Below are 26,480 nucleotides of genomic sequence, written 5' to 3' on the forward strand. Positions count from 1 at the left end.
GAAAAATTCAACAGTGATATGTTGTTGAATTTATCAATACAAATCTTCTAAGTCCTTGAATGATATTTTAAGTCCTTTCCTAGCAATAGTTATACCTAAATAAAATATTGCAATGTTAGCCTATGGAGCTAAGTATCTACAGTGTGAAAAAATTAAATGAGCAGTTTCTCCCTCCGCAGGGCATATACAACTATTTTATAAGGTTCCTGCTTATAGTTACGTGCTCCACACCCTTGGGGCACCTACGGGAGACATAGGAGGTGCCTAATATGTACAAATGAGGTAGAATATTACTTTTAAAGAGTCCATACCACCAAAGTCAAGTTTGCACACAATTTACTTTTAAAGACAGTCTGCAAAGCTAGTCTGCCTTTAAAATGACAGTAGGCACCCAGCAGTGCACATATGTAAACGTAGGAAATCTGCTGGGCCTCTAAACGTCCATGCCCTATTATTTTCAAGGGACTTAGAGGTAGTTTGACCCCCCCTAGCCCTATTATATACTAGGCACTTATAGGGTCTGTAAATACCAATTGTGAGAATGTACTTTTAAAGAGAGGGTACAAGGCGGGGCTGCCTTTAAAAGAACAGCAGGCAGACAGCAGGGCACACATGCAAGTGCAGGAAATCTGCTGGCCCGCTACACTTCCATGCCCTATTATATACTAGGGACTTATAGGTAGATTGCACCTCATGTCCATATTATCTACTAGGGACCTAAAGGGTCTCTCATGGGCAATTGTAAGTGTACCCAATTACATTTACCTTTTTAAACATTGCACTGGTCCTGGGCCTGGTTAGCAGATCCCAGGTTACAGTCAGAGTCAGTTACAACCAGTATCATTCAGCAATAAATGGGGACAAACAGGGCAAACAAATAAGTTTCTAACTCAGGGATTCACAAAACTGAATATAAAAGTAATTTACTCATATAGGTGGGTCATTGTGACGAATGTACAGTGTTCCCGTTGGATGGAAATGTGTTTTATTGTAACAAACAGGAGCAGACATTTAGTGATCCTCTGCCCATAACAGCACCAGTCTCCAACTGATCACCACAGAGTCTTTAATTTAGAATCCACCCAACATTCTAAGAATGTTACACACTTCCCCATTCTAAACCCAATAATAGCATCACAATAAATGAATATAGACACTATAAATGTATGACCATCTCATATAATAAACACTACAATTTAAACAAATAAAGAATTAAAACACAACAAATAAAGACAAAAGATACAATAAGGGCTAACACCAAGGTAAGCATTCCTTTTTTCAAAGCAGCACTACTCATGGCTAGTTAAAAAGAACTCGCTGACTTAACTCCTCAATATACAACATTAGTATGAACAACTCAGTATCTGACGATATCCGAAAATCTGTCAGGAACCAACTTCACAAACACTCTGCGCAATAAACATGCACCTTCTCTCATCTTTGTCAGATGAGGATCACTATTAAGATTATGATACCCTACTCACATTCCGTACAATGAGGCCCTCGATTCCTACAGACTCGTTAAAGATTTAAGTGACTTTAATGGGATCAGACCACTTGGGTGAGGCCTCACTGAATTTAACAGGAAGTTTGATGCAAACTCTTTCACCTACCACAAAGCTATGATGGGGACGTGTACCACGCTTACTGTTCGCATACCTCTTCATTTTCTCCTGATATCTTTCAACCCATCTTCTAGCTACACTAAAATCTAATGCACTTCCCAAACCTCCATTCTTCCTGAGCCGCCACGGAGCCAGCTTAGATCCAGGTCCCCTGCCCATGAGTAGTTAAATGGCGAACCCGAGTGAATTAATTGGGAGGGGTTTCATATGTTAACAGCATGGCTTGATGAGCCTTCTGCCATGCCAGTCCACAAATCACAGCCATTTCAACGGCCTCTTTGAACACCCAATTTAATCTCTTCATTTTACCTTTGGAATGGGGACTATAATTGGCAATCCTCATGTGCACAACACCACTCTTACATAGGTTTTCCTCAAACTCTTTACACACAAACTGGGGACCATTATCTAGAATTATTTTTTCAGGCACACCTTCTCTACAAAATATGCCCTCCAAAATTCAGTTTTGTTGTAACCTATCCCACCATTTCTAACTATAGCCACTTTTATGTGCAATCTACCAAAACATTTTCAAAAGCCTCCTTCCTTGGAAGCATGCCCAAAGTCCCAAAATGTCAAGTCCCTTATTTCTTTGTGGGCCATTAGGGTACTCCACAGGTGAACATTCAGTTACACAAGGTTTGGCCGATTTATCATTGCTAAAACATTCTGATCATTGTGTCACCCATACATACACCATCCTGCCAATACCTGGCTACCAACATTAATTTCTGAGGCATCTCTTAGTAGAAGACATGCCCAACTACCCTTCATGTCCCGGCTCAAAGATTATTAGCCTGAGACCTACCGAATGAATAATTTTAGCACCTCTCATCAAAATACAGTCCTGCTCCATTTATTTATCCTTCACTTTGAAAAATGCATTAAGATCACAAAAGAAACACAAAGTTTATGCACTTCTACCCAGTTAAGAATAATAAATTCCAAAGCTTTGCCATATCAACATCTTCACACCTTTTCTTATTCCACATCTCTTGAAATTTGGTATATTCACCCCCCGTCTTAGAACCCTTACATTCACATTCTCAACTGGAAAAGCTACTGCACATTTCTCATCATCATTGTGAGACTCTAAACCTGATTCTATAGGAATTCAGGGCATACAGTCTGCATGCACATTCTTTCTTATGGTTAGTTCTAAGCAGGAAGCGGATGTCTAAAATGGTCAGTCACCCACATGGAGGATAATAACGCTTTCCCAATCACATAATAGTTCAGCACAGATTCCTCCAAATTACTTGAAGCATTTGACACTGTCCTGCTCCACAATTGCTGGTATGTACTGCAACCCCATAGTCTGCTATACACATAGCACAGAATACAAATAACCTTGTGGAGAACTGCCACCAACACCTCGAGCCTCCACCACCTTCACCATCACCATCACCACCACACACTGTAACCAACAGAAGTTACAGTTTCAATGGCATGTGCTCAATTTATTGATCCATTCACAGTTTTCTCAAACTTGTTTTGTATAACAGACTGGGACCTCAGTGATCTCAATGCTAGTCAATTGTATTGTCACACTGTGTTGAGCATTGCCTTAAGACAGTGGTTCTTAACCTGTGGTCTGAGGTCTCTTGGGTGTCCACGACATCTACTTAAGTGGTCGATGACTGCTTAGAAAATTAAGTAATATTAGCAAAATAATTTGGGGTATATAAATAAAGAAACAAAATGTAAAACTTAAAATATAAAAATGTTGTGAAAATATGAAAAAAATGTAATTGGAGGCTAAAGATTAAGCTGTTATCCTCAGATTGATTTGTGGGAGCACGCAAACAGAATATAGCATGGACAAATTTAATATTAAGAACCACTGTCTTAAGAAGTTCCATATGTTTGTAAAGTGCATGCTGGAAAACCAAATGCTACGTTCACCTCAAATTAATCTTAGTAATGGAGCTGTACATCAAACCTAAAATGAACCATGAGTTATCACAGACAGAGCAAGCCTTATTTTGTTCACCTGCTACAATTTCGGTGCAGTGTTCGAATGGTGGGGTCAAACTAAGTCAAGGAATACACTTGATTTCAAGACATAGAAGCATAGCTCAACTAGAAAACACTGCTGGGACCTCTACATAAATTTGATCATATGCAAATAGAATTTTGCACGTTGTTTACCCTTTGCACAATGTTGAAGATTGGAACACTAGACCTCTCAAACAAACCAAATATTCTGGGTCATTTTCAACAGCCGTGAATTTATTCTGTGAAAAGCTCTCATGTTTTTTTAACTCTCCTAGCCTCCTGCTGAATTAGCAATATACCATTAAATGGACCTGCGGTCCATACTAGCTATAAATGGATTACTGCAATGAGGGGTTGCATCTCTAATACAGGGTTTACTGTTACCACCTTTGACAAAGGACAGAAATGACTGACCTGCCTAGAAGCACCACCTATTTGGCCGTGTTCTTAGACAGTGCACCATCATAAACCCTGTCAGTACATGCTGTTATGAGTGTACACAGCTGAGTCCACTATAAAGTGGATTATAGCATTCAGCACAGTGCTGCACCAGGTATACTTGGGCTGTTCCCTGCACAGTTTGTATAACTTTACCCTTCGCATTTCTTGCAGGATAGATTAGTCAGATTACCTCTTTGCAAGAATGTGTGGAACCGGCACATGCTACTGGTTGGAAGTTTGTTGTTTGTTGAACTAATATGTGGGTCAATAGACCATCAGTTTAGTATAACTGTAAAAAGTTAGTGATATATAAGATCACGTTAATATATTTTGCAATTCTGAATCCATAACTATTCATTGCTGAATGCAGTGAATTATACTTCTTGGAATCACAAACCTTAATATGTTTGATAAATGTTTCATAGTTGTGTGGGGGGAATATAAAGACATTACACTTAGTATATAGTGGTAGATTTAGTTTCTGAAGTACATTTAAATATCTTGTGAGTTTAAGTAGGGGGCTAAGAGACTGGGGGAAATGAAAAAAGAAATATATGGCATACAAGTGTTTCAACAGAGTCAGACAAACTTTGTCAAAATGGAATTTATAAGCCTCTTTCACGAAAGGCTGTAACAGTATGTCCATTCCTTTCCAATCCTAGCTAAAATCCAAGGTAACTACCCAGAATCCCCGCTACTGTAAAGACAAAGGCCTAGGTGTACCAAGCTAAGCATCATCCTTGTGTCACACAAGGCAACGCAGGACAAACCAAAGGCTTATTTGGAATTTGGGAAAGCAGGCGAGGCCTGATTTGTGTGGCCCTGCGTGGCTTTGCAAAGAAATGTATTGCAACGCAGCTATTTGCACTATGTCACATTACATTTCAACTTTATAGACGTTCCATGGTTGGAGCATGGGCGTTTAGCCCCCAAGGGAACCGTGGAAACAGATCATCACCTTTTGTTTCTCACTCATGTCTATAATATCTATGGAGAGACACAAGGAAAGTTTACAATATTTATTGAAACTATCGTACTCTATAAGAAAGCAGTTGTGTTGCGATTAGAAAACATATACAACTTCGTAAAGTAATCAACATTACTAGCAAACTGTATACAATGAAAATACCTTTTCTTAGGGAATGATATATCTGTCAAAGCCTACCCTCACTACGTGGGCACAGAGATATATATCAGTGATAACTGGGGTTAGCTCCGGCCCCCATACCTGGCATATGTAGTTAGGAGGTCTGCATCTCAGGTTACGCAAGAATGGTGCGCCCATTCCAAGACCTTCCCCCTCTGCTAGAATTTTCCTTCTTCAGTATGTAGTGGTCAAAAGTGTCCGCATCTCCGGTTACGCAAGACTGGTGTGCCCGTTACAAGACATCCCCCCTCTGCTAGAATTTTCCTTCTTCAGTATGTAGTGGCGAAAAGTTTATTAACCAAGCTCACAAATGCACTATTCTCTGACGGCCATGCTGAGTGCTTAATTTAAGTTCAGTTGGGACCAACCAGCACAAATTTTTGGGGACTGGAACGTATTTCCCTCATCAGACTGTGACCTAGAACTAGAGAGAGAAAAACACATAAGGGGAAAAGAAGGAGTAAAAGAACGTCATAAAAAACAGTGACAAATTAAGAAAGCAGTGATTAAAAAGAACCTGTTTAAGGGGAAGGACGTGACTGGTTGATGGAAGAGGCATGAAATGGAATCAAGACTGGCATCTTAGGTATTTGGCACCCCCGGCATTCCTTGGAGCCGGCTGCATCCTTCTAAGCAAACAATGGACACGGCACCTGTTTTTTTTTTACAAATTAAGCCTTGCCTTTGCATAAGAGTGGAACTGGTGAAGATCCCTTACTCACTGCGCCATTGGATTCAAGCTAGCCTGGCTGATGAGGGGTGATACCCCAAAACCGGTTCCAGTATGCTTGTTTCCGGCCCAGGGTGGACCTTGCTTGGCAGTTCCAGCTGGACTGTTGCCATGGGGAGCAGGTTCGAGACTGATTTGTTTATGGCTGGGTCCACACATGGGTGATGTGAATTAATGATCGATGAAACCCTGATGTGAACTGGGGGTGAGTGTTTGAAAAGTTTCAACACTCCGTCCATCATTTCATTTTGTGATATTGCTAAGTGCGCTGTTAGCGGCTAACAGTATGCCCAGATGTGGGTATCTTGCTTGCTGCACCATTAGATCCAAGCTAGCCTGGCTGATGAGGAGTGATACCCTGAAACTGGTCCCAGGATGCTTATTTCCAGTCCAGGGAGGACCTGGCTTGGCAGTTCAGGCTGGACTGTTCCCATAGGGAGCAGGGTCGAGACTGATTTGCATATGGCTGGGTTCAGCCTGGGGTGACTTGGCAAGCAAAATAGAAATGTATTTAACCCAGATCTGTGACTGGGGGTGAATGTTTTAACAGTTTAAAAGCACATGTGGATCACTCTTATACATGTGCTGGATCTAAAATGTTGAAAACAACCTTGTAGTCCAATTTCCTCTGTTTAACATATCTTCTGGAAAAGTAGTCCAGAAAATCTAGCTAACCTGTGCTGCTAATGTAGGTTTCTTTACTCTGCATGCATGTAGGAGTTGTCATTACCAAACCATATACATTTTCATAACATCCCTCTCCAGTGTCTCCATGATGCATTCGCATTCATCCTCAGCAGCAGCAAACTAGGTTGCATACAGCATCAGTGTTACTGATACAGAGATACACTACAGAGCATCAATGGCAATGGGCTGTGTGATGCAAGCCATGGACCACTTTCACAACATTCTGAAGTAAATGTATTGCTAATGGCTTTGCTCCAACAACTAAAAGTCAAATGATCTACTGCAGGGACACAGAGGGTCTTATTCACTTTCATTTGACTATCCTCCCTCCCATGAGCTACTTACCCCACTACCCATTCAAAAAAAGTCTGAAATGTGAGATTCATGCTCAATGACAACATATCACTTACACCTCAGGTCACCAACTTTACTATCATTCCATTCTTCTATGTATTTAAGTATTAGTTTAACTGAGTTTATGTCCCACACGGGTATTTCAAAGGCATCTTGAGGGCCTTACCTGCAAGGTGATGGTCAAGCACCATCAATCTGAAACCCGCACATCATGTCTCCTCTGTAGTATGAACCACACAGATCACCTCTTCTTTGGGCTCACTCTAAACTAGCTATTGCTTAAGAAGGCCACGCATGGCTTGTTGCCTTACTAACCCATGACATTACTTCTATCCTAAGAGCTGGTGGGAAGATTAAGGCTGGTAAATAAATAAAGAATATTTACCTGTCCAAGAAGATTCAAGTATTTTGGGGAGGAATGCATCATTTACAAGATACCGACTATGAGACTCGCTGCCAAAGGTTCTCTACTTGTAATCAGACATTGAAATATCCCAAAAAACATTGAAAACGCTACAGTTCCTGCAAACATGTTGTCTGAATTCCAGATTATTTGTCCTTTGGTTAACTATCCTTGTAATTAGGCATCTACCCTTAGACCTCTTCTGTACCCTCTTCCATTACACACCTATACAGTGCCCTAAATTGTCCACCAGGCAGCTTTAGTGCCAGATAAAACAATAAATGAATAAAAAAGGAACATGTTTTCCCTGATTTTTTAGTGGTTAATTAATGTATTCCTGATGTATTTTATGGTTTGGGTTCTCATATCATTAATTCTTATTTTATGTGTTCTATCATTTTCTACCAGACATTACAAATTGCAGCCCTGCTAGATGAGGAGCCAGAGATGGATGAACAGTTTATTGTCACTCTACTTAACCCGACCGGAGGAGCAAGACTTGGCACTAGAATTCAAACTGCAATAACAGTTTTGCAGAACCAGGCCCCATTAGGCCTCTTCAGCATTTTCCCAGTTACAAACAGGTACACTTGAATGTGTGAAAAGAATATGTCTGTATTTATCAGTATTAGGAAAATGTTTATATATTTCAGGCCTCTTGACATCATGAAAACTCTAACACTAACAACTTTTAACTACGAGGCCCCAGATTTACTAATGCTTTGCACCAGGTTTGCATCACAAAAGTGGCGGAATGTGTTGGGATGTAAAGTCCACGAGATGCAGTTAGAGCGTAGTGGATGGTCATCGATGTAGCGCGAAGAGCAGGCCATAGTTCAAGGATGGTCATCGCTGTGGAGCAAAGAGCCAGTTGGGCATCACTGGCCGTGGTTGCTGTAGCTTCACGTTGGCAATCGTCACCAGCAGTTGTTGTCAACGTGAAGAGCAGGTGTCATTGGAGTTTCACATTAAAAGTCACTGTGGGCAGTATAGTTTTGGCACAAACAGGCCCTTTCGCGAGCGTGAGGAGCCCAAATTCCAGGATTCTTACCTTTTCTTCAGGAGGAGTGGACTCTTATGCCAGCCAAGGGTCCAGGGCCTGGGGAGGCACCTCTTGGGGATCAGGAACGTACTGCAGCAGAGGTTAGCAGGGCTCAGGCTGTTTCAAGTTGCAGGTTCAGGCACGTCTAGTTGTAGCAAGTCAGCTGGGCAGTTGCAGGTGGGCCTCTGAAGCTTGTTGTGTCTATGTAACCCACAAGGAGGTCAGCTATTGGACCACTGGAGTCACTTTGGTTAGCCTGGGATGAAGGCAAGCAGGTCCAATCTTCCTTCTCAGACAACAAGGCAGACCTTCAAGCAGCAGGTCAGTCTTTTGGTACAAAGTCAGTCTTTCTTCTGTAACTTCCACATATCCAGAAATGAAATGTCCTGAAGAGTAGTTCTGGAAATCCAGTATTTCTACCCAGAGCCTGCCTTTGTGGTGGTTGGATCCCAGTCGCACCCCCACATCTGGTTCTGGAAAGATTTTCCCTTCCCCCTATCACAGCTTCAGATTGTCTAGGGGTGACAAAAGACAGGACATGCCTGGTGATAGATTCCTTTTTGGTGCAAGAGGGAAAGCCCTTTGAAGTGTAAGTGGGGCTGGGTACAGAACCTCCCCAGTCATCCTACTAGGATGGCTCAACCAGAACACACTTAAGCTGGAAGCAATATACAGACCCCAACAGCAGAGCCATTCACAGTCATGTGACTAGGCTACTGGTAGAAGGCACATGTTGATGGGACAAGAAAATGCCAACTTTCTAAAAGTTCAAATAGAAGGGGGTAGGCCCAAGAATCAGTGGCTCGATTGGGCCTAGTTTAAGTACACACCATGAAATCTAGCCACCACTTTTTTGCTGTTCTCTACTCAAACGGACAAAGGAACCAACCTTAATTTTTTGGTCCTGGTTATTTCTTTAACTAATTGTTTTCATTTTTTGGGTTTTTCAAATATCATATATGTCTGAGATTGAGAAAACACTTTTTGTTTCAAATCAATACTTGACATTAATTAGACATCCAATGAACAACAATACATAAAACACATAATGAACAAAAATCCATGAACACAAAATTCCAAATAGTACACCAGTCCGTCATTTTACAAATGTCATATATATGAACATCATTTATACAGTCCTTTTTGCCAGGATACTGCCCATTTCGAATAGGTTCAGGACCAGCTGGGGTTAGATATGTGTGAAATATCCCTCAAAGCTGCTCGTGTTCGTAATTTAATAATTCCTCAATGGTAAAAGAAATGCCGACGCTTTTTGAGACCCAGTAGTATTCATGGGGCTCTCTTCAGGGCTTTGTCTTGGTGTGATCTGGTTGGCGCGTGCTCTATAGTTGCTTCCTAGTGAACTCTTCTTCACTAATGGAGTTTGGACACAAATTCATGGACGGTTTTCAATGTTGAAAGGCATCACCACAGCTGTTTCATTCTTATTATATTGTGAATGGCAGTTCTGGTAGTGCAACTGAGCTTCTTTTTTTAATCTAAGAAGCTAGAGCTCTCGGGAATCATTCCCCAGGCACGCGATGTGTGGAGCATTTTCTACTGTGACTCGCCATTTGTTTTTTTTTGTTAGTACAGCTACGGCATTCTGTCATCGTTTTTCCGAGTTGTGCAGGTGTAAAGTTAGGAATAGTAAATCCATACCTCTTTCTGTGCACTTAACTCTTCAATATTTTATCCCTTATTACACTGGTCACCATATTGTGGATCCATCAGTATTCTGTCTTTGGTATTCCCTGGTACAATCGTTTTGCAACAAAGACAACTGGGGCACCAACTTGAGAGGTGGAATATCTGATTGAATCTTTTTAACTAGTTATTGCAGGTAGATATGCAGCACTTCATCCTCTTTGTCTGTAAGGGGATCAATTTGTCCATGTGGAATTTTAACACTGCCATAAGATCAATGTGATAGCCATAAGAACTGTATGTCAATAACTGATCGGACCCTTTCTTACTGAAAACATCATTGAATTCTTGGTAGGGTTCTGGAATTTGATAAGGAAGAGCTTCTGGTTATATCATACAAAAGGTAAGCAGAAGATCTTCTTTTAATCCTTTATGTGGGAAGCTCTGAAGTTCATCACACTGCTCTGAAACAATAATAGTCTGTTCTCTCCAAGTGGTCTGTGGGTTGTTACTGAACTATGGAGTTCCCAGAACCACAGTGAACGCTGGGAAATCTGTGAGAACAAAATGAATACGTTCAAAATGTTCATTTTTCAAACCCATGGTTACTTCAGGAGTGTCCCGACACACTTAATCAGCCAGTAAAGACTTGCCATCAGTTTCTACTATGGGTTCAGCAATTTATCTAGATAGTTTTGGTAAGTCCTATAAAGCATGTAAAATAATCTAATTGCACCACTGTCTATTAAGGCAAGAACTCTTAAAGGCCCATTTGGTATTAAGATCTGAACTGGTATTTGGAAATGAGCTTTTACAAAAGCTTCTGTTATAAAGAGGTACCTCTTTGTTGAAGGAAAACTCAACAGGGGCCTTTTACAGCTCATTTCTGTGGTTTCTCATCAGGTGTGGATATTCTTTAACAAGAAACCCTGCTTTCCACAAATATTAATATAGGGCCTGAAACACAAAGGTTCACAAAGGGATTTACGAGTAGTATCTTTTTGAGGGCGGAGACCTATGTTTTTATATACAAAGACTCTGTACTGCTCATAAATCCCTTTGTGAATAGCAAACAATTATAAACCCACACAAAAGTGTAAGTTTACGTTCGTGAATACAGCCCATAGTTCCTTTCAACATCTCTATTTTTCCTTAGATGTTAACAACCTCCAGATACTTCCAAACTGCATCAGCTCCTACGTAGTAACCAGAGAGTCTTCCAGTGTCTCACTCCTAGAGAATAATGGTCCTAGGTATCACTGCTTCTTCTGTACTTCTATTTGTAGCGTTAGATCTACAAGGGCCACAGCAGTAGTAGTCAGTTCACTGCTAAAAGCAATGACTCTTTCATATATTCTCAGAGGCCTTAGTGGAATGCCACAGTGGCAGATTCATCAGTTTAGGCAATTGCTCATATTAACTAAGCTAACATTTCTTAATTAGAACATTGGAATGCTGAGAGCACCATTGAAGACAGTGGAACTGCAGTGGGGTATACACACCGGTATAGGCCCTCTTCTGTCAACATTTCCCAGTTCCAATCCACGCCCTCTGACTAGCTGGCTCCCCTGCCTCTCCAGAATGTGTGGATTGCACAGGGTAGTGAGAGAGGCAGATGCCATGGAATAAAGAAAATAGCAAGCCTTCCACCCTCCCTCCACCCAAAGTTCACTGTGTCACTAGAGCCTCGGAAGGAAGGATATGGGAGTTCTTCTCAGCTGCTCCTGCATCTCTCTCAGCTCTGCCACATGTAGAGTCTTGCTGGCTGCTGGCCATTTTCATAGTAAGTTTGAACAGCTTCCAAAATGCAAGTTTAACAGGTACTGCCACGGCCTTTGCATGGAAAGCAATTGTTAAACAATCATACCATTGCTGTGTAACAAACCCACAGGTGTTTGGGTGTGTGTGTTTAAACCGTCTGTCACTGAAGAGGCCTTATAGCCCACCACAATGGGCACCACAGATCTGCGTTAGAGCCTGCCATTGTGGCCTATACCAACCATTAAAGTCTCACCTTAGGATTTGGCCCCTAATGCTTGAGCTGGACTTTAATGGCAAGTATAGCCCAATGAAGCAAGCTATAAGGTTGTATTAGAAAGCAAATAAGTAAAAAATGATTGCAGCCAATTGCACCCCTTGATTCTGGACATATATCTCAATAATGCTGAGCAGCGTGACTGCATTCAAATTCTGAGGAAGAATATTTTGGTTTAGGGTGGTGCGCTTCTTTAAAACAAATGATCTCTATCAAATATTATTTCTTCTTTTGCTTATTTCTTTTCAGAACAAACACTCAAAGTGTCGAAGAAGCCAATCAAACAGTTTACTTGAAGGTGTCCCGAAGTAATGGGATCAACATGTCTGTGAGCGTGGAATGGGAGACTCTGTCAGACACAGCATTTGGCATAAGTATGAAGCATTTTTAAAAAAAAGAGAATGATCACATTCTGCATATTATTTGTATGAACACTGACCAAGTGCTTGTTGTTTGAATCGCAGGATTCAAATAGATTAGCCCCAACAAAGAATTATGTTAGCTGTGTGCTCATTCCTACCTTGGAGCACTGCAATTAGAAAACAATCCTCATTAACTCATTTATGAATCTTATATCCTAATTATTATCGTAAATAGTTAGAGTGCCAATTTATGAGTTATTCCATGGCCAAGTTTGCAAACCTGGGCCTAAATTACATATTGGGTGTATTGTTCTTAATTGTGACACGGTACACTCTTGACAAAGTGTGCCCAGCACAGAGCGGGGCTATGAGCCTGGCTGCAAAACAAATGTGCAGTCCTCAGCACATGCACAATTCACCCCTGGTGAAAGGGAGTGCATTCATGAGAGACAGTTTAGACACAGAGAGTTGAATCCTCTGCTGTCTGTCACTGGAGGTGAATTGATTTATTTTGGAGGCAAGTCCTGCAAAATGGTCAGTCGAATGAAAAATTGTAGCCCAGTAGGCTTTCGAAATGGCTTTATACAGAGGCATGTAACATATTCAAAATAAGTTACGTTGAATGCATTTAGAGTATGTATTGTCTTTCAAAACTAGGCAAACGTTCACACCATGGGGGATGATATATGATAGATTTGGATGTAATTTTTCCACATTGTGATTTATGGAATGTTGAAACTGGTCATGGAGGCTTTGTGAAGTGCACAGCCCCTGTAAGCTTGCCCACAATAATACACTAGCGTTAATCAAGCCCTGTTGACCAAGCACTCAGAAACAGTAGAAAAGCACCATTAGACCATATTTCTTTCCTGGACATCTGTAGATGGCACCACAAAATGTGTTCCCTCCTTCTATCTTTGAAGATTATGTATGCGGTTGTTGCCTGTGTAATAGCTGAGGTGGGGTTTACTGTTTGTTAGTGTTAATGTCCCAACAGCCCACATATTTCCAAAACACGTTTCTGAAATTCTACAATTAGTTCAATGAGTGATAAAATTCTCATATAAGCTATGCTGTCTGTACAAAATGTAACTTCATCCCATAAGAAAATAGCAGAGTTGTATCTAAAATCCATTTTCTGGGGCAGGATTTTAAAACTTCCATTGTCACTTATACTTATGCTACCTGCAAGTGGCAATTTGTGTCTGTACCATTCTTTTTCATTGTCTTCATTCAGTGTTGTCAAACCACAACAAAGACTTAATCCCTCACTATATCAAATAAGTCTGCAGTGTCCATCCAGACAGAGCACCCATGAAACATAGATCTTGTTTCCCAGGCAGGAAAAAAGCTGCATAATCATTGACCTGGAATTTTAGCATTTTTAAAGCACATTTATTATTGCATGTGCCTCACGAACCACCCTTGAACAACAGCCCTTCTAGTGCAGGAAGAATTTTAATAGAAAAATGTTTCTGCAGTTGATTAGAACAGAGGGAGATGGTCTCTGAGCAGCACTGGCTTTTACCATGGACTAGCTGGACCCAAGACACCAATCTTCAGCGAGGTGGCCTGAAGGGCAAGCAAAAAGCAGAATGGTTCTCACCTGGCTTCATTGATTCCGTTTAAAGTACTTTTACCCATTACATCAAGCCTACCTGATAGCACAAGCTGTCTGTTTGTTAAAGACAAATTGTGGAATTACCAATAATTTACAATCCGCCCATTGTATACCACTTGGTTGGCTTTATTGCCACTCTCATTTGATTGCTTATTATTCGATTATCCTAGCACTGGGATTTTGTGATAGTAAAAAGTAGAGATGTTACTCTAAGGTTAAAAGTAAATTATATGTGTCAATTACTCACAAGTGTATGCTATGTTTGCCAATTGCCTTGAGTAAATTTTGCACTTTGATGAGCCTAAACAACACAGCAGACATGCAACAATAGCACCAGGGCTTGAAGGTTCCCATGTTGTTTCTCAAGCATTGTGAAACAGCAAGAAAAAAGATATTTTAATTCAGCTGCATGATTGGTGACGTTAAACAAGCAAATTTTCCTTTGCAGCATCCTCTGATGTGCACCTGGACACAGTTTAACATATCGCAGCGCAAGATGCAGAATTAGCATATTGTTTCTTGTTGAATGCCCTTCAAGTGTGCCCGACTGGCTGTCTTGGTAACAAAAGAAGCAGCAGCAATGTGTTCCAGCTTCTACCATAATCCCTGTGTGGCTGCACCTACTTTTACAGTATAGTGAAGAATGGTACTGCACAATTGTAAGGTTCCATGTTCAAAGATTAACAGAGAATTTGGGCTGGTCTGCTGCTTGCACCTCCTGGACTCATGTTAGCTCACTTGGCTCTGCACTTGTCCTTGAAGGAAGGTCTGCCGGCTCTCAAGTGAAAAGCAAAGCTCAGTTTCCGAAGTTATAAATTTGAAAAGGGGATGCAGGAGAGTATGGCTAAGCAGTCGATTGGACCCTGACAATCATTTTTTCACCAAGTCCCTTTTATGGGAAAGGTTGAAATATTAAAATGTCAAGTTATAACCTTGCTGGAAATACGCTGTCAGTGCTATGGTTGATGAATCAGAAGGCATTCATTTTCTCACCATCTTTGTAAGTGGAAAGTATTGCAATTAATTAAATGGTGGTAAATGACAGGCAATGGCACGTGCAGGCTTGAAGCATGCCAGTGGCACTCTGCTGAGGATTTGAGCCTATTCTTTGCGTGCTGCAAATAATAATCCTGGTATTTGAATCTACATTGGGTGTAAGAAGTGTCGGGGAGGCAGGAGATTTCTCCCCGGCAAATTTTGGAGAATGGGTGCATAGGGGACAAGAGAATGCTCACACTCACCTGCATGGTTCTCAGGGCTATTTGTACACAAACGCACTTCGTATAATGGCCCTGCTTTTGGCCTGCTTGCCTGCCTCTGGTATTTGTGATCAATCTGGTGTCCACGGAATGATTCTGATGTCATGGAGGCAACCTAAGTCCTATGCTGTCTGCCCTTTTATTTGGACTTCTTTGTTCTCTTATTTAGACTACTAAGCAGACCTCCCCACATCTGGAAGGACTCCTTTATGCTGTCCATCCAGAGAGGCCTCTAGGCCTGTCTGGGGCCTGCCCCACAAAGCCAGCAGATGTGATAAGAGTCTGAAGTGGTAGCCCCCTGGACAGCACAACAAGTAATTCCCTTCTCAGGGTGCACAACACTTCGCTATAGAAGCCTATTTATGGAGGTGTGTTATGTTCAGGACCTGCCCATGCACAGCCGTTAACAGTGATAGCCTCCTGCCAGTACCAGGGGGGCTCTTCTGCCACCATATTGCAGGGTCAGCGGTCACCCAGTTTCACATGTGGGGAGCTTGCTTCATAGGTGCACTCCTCCCTAGGAGGCACAGGAGATTGTGAGCAGCAAATTCACTGTGGAGGGGTGGAGGACTCTTCAGGGGTCATGGATCTGCCCACGGTCAGCGGCCACTGACCCTCTTAGTGGAACACGAAGTAAAGGATTGAGGGTGCTTTGTGGCGCTGGCTTGACTGCCTCCATTTTTTATGCATTGAAGGATACCAGAAGGGTAGTGGCAGAGGTGTGTGCTGCATTTCAAGGATCTCGGTCTCCATAGAGGAGGAAATCACTTGGGAGTAGATTACTTTTTTTGTTTAAAACTCCTTACCCACTTTACCTTTACCATCCTGTGACCCTATAAACATCTTACTTCTCCTTACCTCTACCCAACCCATCTACAAAAAACCATACCTCCCTTGACCTTTACTTGCCTCAGAATGCTAAAACCCCCTTACTTCCCTTTGCCTCTAAAAACCTCTCACCTCCCTTTGCCTCTTCCTAACCCAGAACTCCATTTGATCGTTTGTCCAATATGTATATTTGTCACTAATGATTCCACATTAATTAAGGCAATAGAATAATCATGCAAAGGTTTTGAGGAAAAGATTTGTGCCAGGTCTTTTGTCAACTAGTTTTCACCTTCAAATCCCTGTTGTTGTGCTAGAGCATCAGTTGTACCATTATTATGACCTGACCTAGAGCAAGGACCGACTGAGTTGCTTTGGATAAGTGCTTTGACTGGTTTCAGGAACTATGGAGTTCTATGTTTAGTATACACTTATGTAGTGAGTTTGGCTCACAGCAAATATTTTCCCCATTCCTCAAAAGATCTCTTAAAGATCAGGAGTTTGTTAACAGTGATTGTGTAATTTAACTCTGAGGGCAAAAATATTTTAGAAAAGTAAGCTTCTGGGAGAACCTATCCCGTGTCTTGATATCTCTGAGATAAAACACCTCCCACAGCATCCGTCTCCTATGATTCAGTGGATCAAGTGCATAAACTTAACTACTAAAGGTTTTTGTGTTCCTGGTTCCAAATTGTTAGACCTGTCAGCCTTTGGATGGTCTTCCCCCAAATGTTTTGCCTACTTGCCTCCAATTTTTGCTGCATTTCTTTTTTTGTTGGCCATAGGACTCTATGCACTTTACCATTGCTAACCAGTGCTAAAGTGCTTGTGCTCACTCCCCTGAACATGGTTTGATAGGCATTTACTTAATTGGCATATTTAATTTACTTTCTGAGTCCCTTGTAGAATGGTATACCATGTACCCCGGGCCTGTAAATTAAAATGCTACCAGTGGGCTTGCAGCACTCATTGTGCCACCCACTTTAGAACATGTCCCAGGCCTGCCATTGCAACCTTAATACTGTGTTGACTTGGCATGCCGACTTGGCATTTAAACCCCCTTGCCAAGTCTTAAACTCCCCTTCTATGAAATATAAGCCATCCCTAAGTTAGGCCCTAGGTAGCCCTTAGGGCAGGGTGCTGTGTAAATAAAATGTTGGAAATGTACTTTTTAAGTTGTACATGTCCTGGTAGTGAAAAACATAGGGGATTCCTTATTACATTTCATAAACTGTATTCATTGGGAGCAGGTAGATGTGTCATTTTTGCTACCTATGAAATTGTAACAATAAAATCTCTTTAAAGTCGAATATTCCATTACAATTTTGAAAGTGACATTTTTAGAAAGTTTGCAGTTTTCCGCCCAGTGTTCTTGCAGCCTGTCATGCGTCACATGACTGTGTGTAGCTGACGGTTAGACTTTTGAATTCCTCCTAGACAGTCACACAATAGAAAGGTTAGGTGTGCCTCAATGGGCCATCATCTGGCTGGAAGGAGGGCAGCCCCACTTACACATGAATAGCCTATGCTCTGCCTTCACACAAAAGTGCCTAACAACCTTGTACTGTCACTGCAACCAGCTTGAAGGCAGGGCAGGGTAATCAGGAAACTCCTCACACTTCAAAGAACCTTTCCAGAAGAAGGGCACCAGGGTTTAAAAATAGAGCCTTCAGACCCACTCTTCAGTTAACTACTGAACCTTCGGAAGGACTCAGAGGACTGCCTGTTGCTGTGACTTGCTGGGCACTCTGCCAGACTGCTTCTGTACCTGGAATCGCTGCTTTGCTGTCTTGAACCCTCAGAGGCCAGCCCTGCTACTGAGCCCTGCATCTTCACTTGCACCCAGGATTGCATGAAGTGACTCCACGGGCTAGATTGCTAGCCTCCTGTTAAGAGCCACAGGGACATAAAAGGTTCCACCATCTTGAACCCCCAGCATCTCCCAATACATTCTTCTCTGCAGCAGCAAATTCATTCAGCAGTTCTCCATCAAATGGGTCTCCAGCTACAGTCCTCTGCCTTGTCCTACTGGACTTTTTCACCTTTCATTTTGGCATCTAAGTACGAATGTGGAAATACTCACCATCAGACGCAGCCCGTGGTGGGAGTTCCGTGGGGCAGAATGATTTTCGTTGCGCGCCCTGCATCGCAAAATGTGATGCAGCGCACGCTACGAAATTCATTTTATTTATTTAATTGTATACTTACCTCCAATTATCCATATTCTGGTTTTTAGTACCCCCCACCCTGCCCCTCCCCCGCCCCGCCTTTCCGCCCCACGGAACTGCCTCCATGGGCCGCGGCTGCTCACCATGGCTTTGACTCCAAGCCATCCAACGATGAAGCTACCTCCTGCTGCCTTGGCATGCTGAACTTTACCTATTCAGACATTTTTCTTCAATAATGTTTCTAAGTCCAAAGGTAAGTGCTGACTGGGCCCAATCCACTTCTTGTATCCGAACTGCGCTCTGTCACGGTCACCCTTATCTTTCAACTTTGAACCGGTCTCACAAGACTAGATGTCCGTGGTTGGTGCTTTGATCTTTTTGGTGCAAGATTTCACTTAAAACTTTAAAAATTCATTAATTTATTTCTTCTGATTGGATTTTTGTCATTTTGGTGTCAAATAATGTATTAAATTCTACTAATTCAACTCTATTTTGCTAAATTGGTTTGTGTTTTTTCTTGTGTGGTGTTTTCACTTTGCTGCTGTTTGAGTGCTGCATAAATACTTTACACATTGCCTTAAAAGTTAAGCCTGACTGCTTTTTGTGCTAAGCACACGTTGAGTTAGTGACTTTTTTGGCTCACCCTGCAAGCGATTGTGGCTGCTGCTTGACCAAGGCTCACAGCCCAGCCATCCAACAACCCAATTCAAGTCAATATTTCAATCATAACTCTTTCTGTAAGAATAACACATTTGCTTTTCCCTTATCAAACATATGACTGATCTTCTCATAATAAGAGGGCAGAGACATTGCACAACCAATAAATGGTGGAATACCAAGCATTTTATAACAATGAATCTCTACATATTTACATACAGCTAACCCGACATTAATCTCAATGCAATTGTACTGTCCTTGCTGGGTAATTAATAAGGGGATTATGTAAAATCATTTGAGGCATTCCCATGATTACTTCGAGCTGAAGGACATCTACCAAATTAAAGCTCATTTTTTTCTATATGGTTTCCAAAACAGACCCAAGAAATCTGGTGTGTGTGAAACCACACTGAGCCTCAGTGCAGAATAGAGCGCCATCCATGCCTTAAGGTCCTTAAAAATCTTTCTCTTAAATACTACCATTTTCAAAGATTGAGCAAGGTTACTATTCATATAATTCCCCAAGTCCACTGAATCTGAAAGCCTCAGACCACCTTCTTCTAACCGTCTGACAGAATCATTTTGATTGGAACCCTCACATGAGCCACAGTTTGTCCTCATTGTATTTATTACAGATTTTGGAGTTATTCATCTGACAAAACACCCCCTTCTTTAGACATGGAATCAATTATTTTCATGAACTGTTCTGTTCTGTATGTGATGTTACTAACACTATACTCTCCAATGTTTTTGGTTTAACCTGACAAACTTTCATAAATTAACTAAACTTTCCACACTACAAACATAATTTCAGTGTACATGTCTTGACTGCTAAACAATTATATGTGATAATATAACTCAACAAATTAATTATACAAAGACAGAGTACGTCTAAACACAGTTTAGACGTAGCATCTTTGTTGTCAAAAGATAGGAGAAGTTGGGTCTCATCTGTGTAAGAGAACGGGTTGAACCAAAATTCTCTGAACAATCTTGGCCAGGAGAGCTACATACACATTGAACATAGTGGGGTTGAGAGAGGATTCCTGAGGTACTCCCTAAGTGAGCTCAATGATACACGAGCGAAAATGACCTAAATTAATGGTCTGCGTATGTTGACTTAAAAAACTGGATAGCCATTGTAGGGCACGCCCCCTGATTCCGCTTTCCTCCAGTCTGTGAAGCAATCTATGGTGCGACAGTGTGAAACGCTGCAGATAGGTCTAGGAGCACCAATAGTACAGCCTGATTTCTATCCAAGGAAATCCTAATATAGTCTGTAACCGCAATCAGTGCAGATTCCGTATTGTGCCTGGGTCTAAAACCGGACTAAGAGAAATCTAGGCAGCCATGGGACTCTATATGTTCCATGAGTGTTTTGTTTATATACCCTTCTAGGAGCTTACTAATTATTGGGAGGAGAGAAATAGGGTGATAGTTCGATAGATTTGAAGAGGAAATACCTGCCTTTTTGCAAATTTTAAACAATCGATCGGCCTAAAGACAGCAAACTTGTCTGTTGCTCAGACTGAAAAGTCTGGGGAGGAGATGCGCATGCGGCTGTACTTACGTGTAGCAAACACTAAAGAACTGCAAGAAAATCAGAAAATGTGTTCATCTGAAATAATCTGTGGAATGTATTCTCTTGGTTTCAAATCATGTGGGATTAAGAAGTAAAATATATGTACGTAATAGCATATAAATACAATGTTCTCAATTGTCCACTTTTAAGATGAACAAATGTATTGTAAATGTCAATTTCACGATGCATGTTGCGGTCTAGATATTTGTCTCATGTCTGTGTGTTATATCCTTTTTCAGAGGGTACAAACCCTGCACTGGCTGTAGTGCAGGATTTTCCAGGAGAACCAGAACCAAATTGGTGTTTCTTCACTTCAGGGGATTCTTTATATGGTGTCTTGCTGCGATCATCATCAACTAACTTTTCCTCTGGTTCTGTTTTCACCCTTTACCAATGGCGAGGAGTGTTTGTTGCTCTAGAGGTAAACTAATGAATATTTTGGTGGTTTTTACCCAATGCAACAGTAGAGGATAGTTTTAAATGTTTACCTCATTCTCTTGACAGTATATTTATTTCTCACTTGCTATAAATGTACTTTACTTTTATATCGCTTCTCAGTTCCGTTATTCAATTGTCTATTATCTGATCTTCAATAAAAAGCATTTTTATTCATTTCAATGGTATGCAAACATGCAGATTATAAAAGGTCTGCAAAAGTTGAAAAGGACTATTTAATTCTCTATTAATTACTTTGAGACCCAGAGGTGCATTGGCCACCTTGCATCTTTGCAATATATGGTCTGTAGTGTATAGAGGATAAATAACGCATAACCATTTTGTATAGTCGTCAGTGGGTTAAACCATGAGGCCGTGGTATGCCACTGTCATCAGGACCCTGAACTTGAATTACACGTTACCTGTTATGCACTTTTTATAGTACATGTTTATTTTATGGCAGTTAGCCTGTAATGCTTTTCTCAAACGGAGAAATGTTAATTGAAAAGAGTCCAAGTGAAATATTGGATTATCTGTTTAGTTCTCTGTAGAAATAAGAGAAGAAAAATAATGTAGTTAAGAGTGCAGAAGTTTAGAAGGAACTCCCTTTGTTTTCTCTGTAAAAGGAAGAGACTCTTCCCTGCAAAAACCAGCTAACAATGGGCACTGATCAGAATTAGAATGTTTATTTTGTTTACCTTTCATGAACAGAGTAGTTCACTGTGAGATGATTTGTCAAAAGTGTCAGTCTAGTGAATTGTACATCTCTCCTTCTAAGGATGTCTGTTTGGAATGACTGTGTGTGACATCTTTGCCATAATTGAAGAGAGTGCTGATGGCTGGAGGTATGTGTGACTCTCCTTGCATGGTTGGAAGGCATACGGTTGCCTGAGAGCATATGCTGTATGAGAACCTGTCTATTTCTATTGTGCCTGGTTTGTATCTCCTCCCCAGGCAGTTACCAGGAGGACCTCTCTGACAGAGGTAAAAGCTTCTCTGCAGTCTTTCTCATGAGGTAGTCTTACGGAGCAGTCTCATTATGGTTTGTGTGTCAGAGAGTGGATATTGTTTGATTCCATACCCTGGAGCTCCTAGTTTACTAGTATTGATGACAGCACACCAGAGTTATTGTTCCATATTTCGTGTACCATATGCCTAGGGAAGGAAGAGATGGTGCTATCTTTCTTCTTTCTGGCACACTCAAGCTGAACAAACATAATTGCACAATATTACCAAGTGTGAGTATTCCCAGATCCACTGTTTAATGTAGGGAAGGTGTGTTCACTCCGGTGAGTCACTGGCAGCCTCGGTCAATCCTACTGACCAAAGAGGTTAGTCTTGGGGCTTTATTTTGACACTTTCTCTGAAGACAGAATTTTCCTAACCATTCCTGGGTGAAACTATTATGTAGGGTGTGGCCCACTCCTAAGAGTGATCTATTTACGCAGATATGGAAGAGTGGTATTTGCATCTAATGTGGTGGTGGTGGGGGGTGGGGGGGTTATGCCTGTCTGATAAAAAAATCAATGGTGTGTGAAACCTCTAGTTTCTCTAAGTCCTTTCAAGGGTAAAGGTTAAGAGATAAAGGTCATGATTGCCTGTTCTACCAGAAAATAATTTTCTTCCAGAAAGAAGGCTATACATTTTATGAGCATTGGAGACCACCAAGTGAATCCAGGGAACCTTTTTGCCTTAGAAAAATAGTCTTGCATTCTCTGCATTGTTGTGATCAGGACTATTTCAGTAGAACTAATAGAAGGGCTATAAGTTAAATGGATGGAGCAAGTGTGCTTCCCTAAAGTACTAAATAGGTACTCTATTTACATGGTTCTCTTAGTAAAGGGTGGAGATTTCATAACCGTGGCCGCCCTCTCAAGCCAGGCATTGGCAAGGGGCAGTACAACCTGAATATGCAGTTTACAATTTATGTAAATACTGATGCTTCAAGACATGGTGACGACTAACAGATTTCAAATGCTTTCTCTTTATAGCACATCCAGATCCGGAACCCTCAGAGCTGTATAGCTTTCAACATGAGTGGTGTTCAATATGTGATCATCACACATGGAGAAATGAAACCTTCCAACAACAGCCTCTACACATTCACTGCTGGGCTCAAACTACTACTGGTATGAAACTCATCTTCTTGAATTCAACTGATTAACTATTAGCAGAGTCACATAATCCATTGAATGTTTTAAAATACAAATTAGGGCTGCGTTTGTTAAACAACCAAATATTAAAACCCAACTTGGTTTTCAGAATAATGAGTAAATATGCAAATAATATTCATTGAAAATTATAAATTTTCAGTGTGTTTATCTGCCTGCTAAACAATATTTTACTATTCGGTGGCGCGACTGACACAGCCTTCAACCAAGTTCAGTTTAAACTGTACTGTTGTGATGTTTTGTAGTTTGCTAACAGTGCCTTCATTTGTATTATCATTCTAATAGCAATATACAGTTTTAGTGTATACATATATATAATGTAATAGTTCTGTTACAAACAAGTCAATATAATGTCCAAGTATCAGTCGTGCCTTCTTCCAAGTTTAAATTTAAAGTCTAAGAGTGCAATTCTCACAGCTTTTACACAGCAAAGTAGACCTCAAGCGGGCCTAAAGTGCTGCTTGCATTTGTAAATAGTTGCTTCAGGAAATAAGGATCACCAGACATGGATGGCTGCAGATGTGAAAAATCCCACATGAGCCACATTTTCCGTAGTCATAGGTACAGGTGATTCATGGTGTTTCCAGGGGAGGGCCTAAGGGGTGGATTGTATTACCTCAGTGGCACTCCCACATCTTCCCACTGTGGTTTTTACACCTAATTGTCACAAATGCAATTAGTGCTAAAATAGCAAGTTTATGTGTATAGTTGGGTGGGAAAAACACATAAACCCTCCCGTATTTTCTGGGGGTATAATACTGGGTTTCTTAATGGCTATACATATTTTCCATGTGAAAAAGGTACATGTGCGCTTTAAAGCTAATGTAAACGAGTAGCATTGGGAAAAGTGTACGCCAGGAAATCTATGGTTTTCATACATGTTCTTAAACAGCGATTTAAATGACATCCCAAGAAAAGAGTATCTTTAGAAAAATTGCAAGTATATTGAATCAGGCCGCTAGGCTGTCAGGAAAGTGGCCATAGTCTTGAGGTGAGCTGTGACTGAAATTCCACTAGGCCTAAACAAACTGTTCCTCAGAGTAACTCAGCTTCTATGAGAAACTCATGGCTCACCTTTGCAAACTAGACACACGCAGGATGACCTACCACTGAAAAATGCATGGGACATGGGTGTTTCAACTTTTTTAAACCACAGTGCAATTAAGAAGTAACAAACCTAAAGACCATTCCAATATAGTTACCGAGGCAAACAATAACAAAAGTATCACAAAATTGAAGAAAATCAGATAACGGAATCAAACATTTTAAAGAAAACAAAACCTCGTAGAAAAATGTTTAGAAAAGGTCCTAAATGTTATTATGTAGGGAACTACAAAACATTAGAAGGAAGGTCATATTGTCTTTCATGAGGTTGACTTGGGCCTAGGCATCTCCTATTTGCCCACATCTGGTAAGAGCAGGTGGCTCGTCCCACTGAATGGTTTCTGTAAGCCTAAAACATTCAGCAGGGTAAGCCTGGAAGCTGTAGTTGGACATTGGATAGCACTTCACAAGGTCAGAAAGCTTGAGTGTTTAAATCATCTGTAACCTCAAACTTCCTGGGCAATCCTCACAATAGGAAATACTGCTAAAATAAAGCTGACTAGGTTACTACTTTTTCCAGTGAGGCTTGATGCCTTGTTTTAATCCTCCAGAGGTGAGCATTTTCTAAGTCTCTGGTTTTCTGTGCTTGTTCTTCTGTTATCAAGAAAAGTCCTCATACCTATAGGACTTGTTCCTCAGACACCAGACTATGGTTTCCAGTTGTTGCAGGTTTCCCACAACTCCATTTGCAGGCCATTTACAGCTGGGCCACTGGAACAATTCCCAGGAGGCATCAACTTCTTTCGCTCTAAAGGCTTACTGAAACTTCCACTACATAGGAAATTTCAGGGGTAAGCAGGCTTCCCTGGCATGCCCTTGTCCCTTTCTGCCCACCCCCCGTAGGTGGGAGGATAGGTCAATCAACACTCCAGACAAAATATAGAACAAGATGTCCAAGGTAGAGCGGATTATCATTTTTCTTACCACTCAGGGAAATAGACAAGCATTCTTTCTTCTTCAATTCCAGTAGTTTCTGTGTTTTCAGTGAGTAAAGCTGAATATCAGAATATGTGAACCAGTAAGCTATTGGTGATGAGGTTTTGCCAGTATTAATTAAATTCACATCCATCTCACTCCAGTTTTCTTTAGGCGTCATCCTTCTCACTCCAGGTTCCTCAGCAGGGTTATTCATTCCTTTTTCCAGAACAATTCTTGGAAGCAACAGACTTTTCTCCAGTCCTCAACTTGGCTGTCATGTGGAATGTCCCCTCTTCCTTTCTGGGTATCTGTGCCAGAGTTTCAGACACCCAAAAATGAAAATGGATTATCCATAGCTCAGCTCTCTAGAGTTTAGTAATTCATCCAACTCCACACCTTGCCCACAAAGTACAGCCCACTAAAATTCAAAGGAGATCACCTCCTCTAAGCTTCTAGGTATACAACTGCTGAAATGGCCCCAGTGAGTCTGGGGCACCCCCATTTGCTGAATAGAATATGTGCTACAGAGGTCTATTTAAACCCCAGTGCTCAACTTGACTATCAGCAGGTGTGTCCCTTCTTCCATCCTAGGTATTTTGTGCCTGGTCATAGCAAGTGGCGGATTATAGGCCAAGCTTTTCAGAGGGAATGTAGCAAATACAATCCCAGTATGAAATGTGTATGTCACTGGAATTCACTCCGCTGAGCGCAAGCAGGACATATTTCAAACTTCCAAGCTGATAGAAGTCTTTTAAGTAATACCAATTTCTGATCAAATGTTACAGCTTTAAAGAATGAAGGAATTCTTCACTTTGAAAATATGTCATGTAGCAGGCTGCAGGGAAAAAAACATGTCCTGTTTTAGGTGGGATAAACAATAATTCTCTCATACACTCAATACCATATGTGTGTTAGGGCCCACACACAGGTAGTTGTATTATCAGAGTGAGAGAGCACGTGTCTGGAGAGCTATAAACACCAAGTAGCCGAAGCACAAATATTTTGATGTGAATGACTCCTGTAGTTTTTCAGGCTCATGCCTGAATTTCAGTGTTCCTGACTTAAGCCTGACTGCTTTGTGCCAAGTTACCAGAAGGTTAAGTACAGGTTTATTTAGTAACTTAAGTGGTTCACCCTGACAAGGATTGTAATTATTATTTGAGGTGGGTTCTCACCAACCTCAACTCCAGTTTCTTACAAGTAGGTCTGTCTTGCTCTGGTAGTACCCTTGGCTCACTCTTGAATTGCATTAGCAATTTAGAAGCAATC

General features: G+C 41.2%; 1 protein-coding gene across 1 annotated transcript in view; it reads left to right on the forward strand.

The window, feature by feature from the left end:
- ADGRV1 (adhesion G protein-coupled receptor V1) overlaps window positions 1-26,480 on the forward strand; it is a 1,990,932-nt gene that overhangs the window by 760,507 nt on the left and 1,203,945 nt on the right. The window contains exons 44-47 of the mRNA XM_085632468.1: window positions 7,794-7,969; window positions 12,359-12,483; window positions 20,823-21,004; window positions 23,010-23,147. Coding sequence (XP_085488594.1) covers window positions 7,794-7,969; window positions 12,359-12,483; window positions 20,823-21,004; window positions 23,010-23,147 — 621 coding nt within the window. The remainder of the gene's footprint in view (window positions 1-7,793; window positions 7,970-12,358; window positions 12,484-20,822; window positions 21,005-23,009; window positions 23,148-26,480) is intronic.

This window comes from Triturus cristatus, chromosome 2_1 (assembly GCF_964204655.1).
Source record: "Triturus cristatus chromosome 2_1, aTriCri1.1, whole genome shotgun sequence".
In the NCBI taxonomy this organism is placed as follows: Eukaryota; Metazoa; Chordata; class Amphibia; order Caudata; family Salamandridae; genus Triturus; species Triturus cristatus.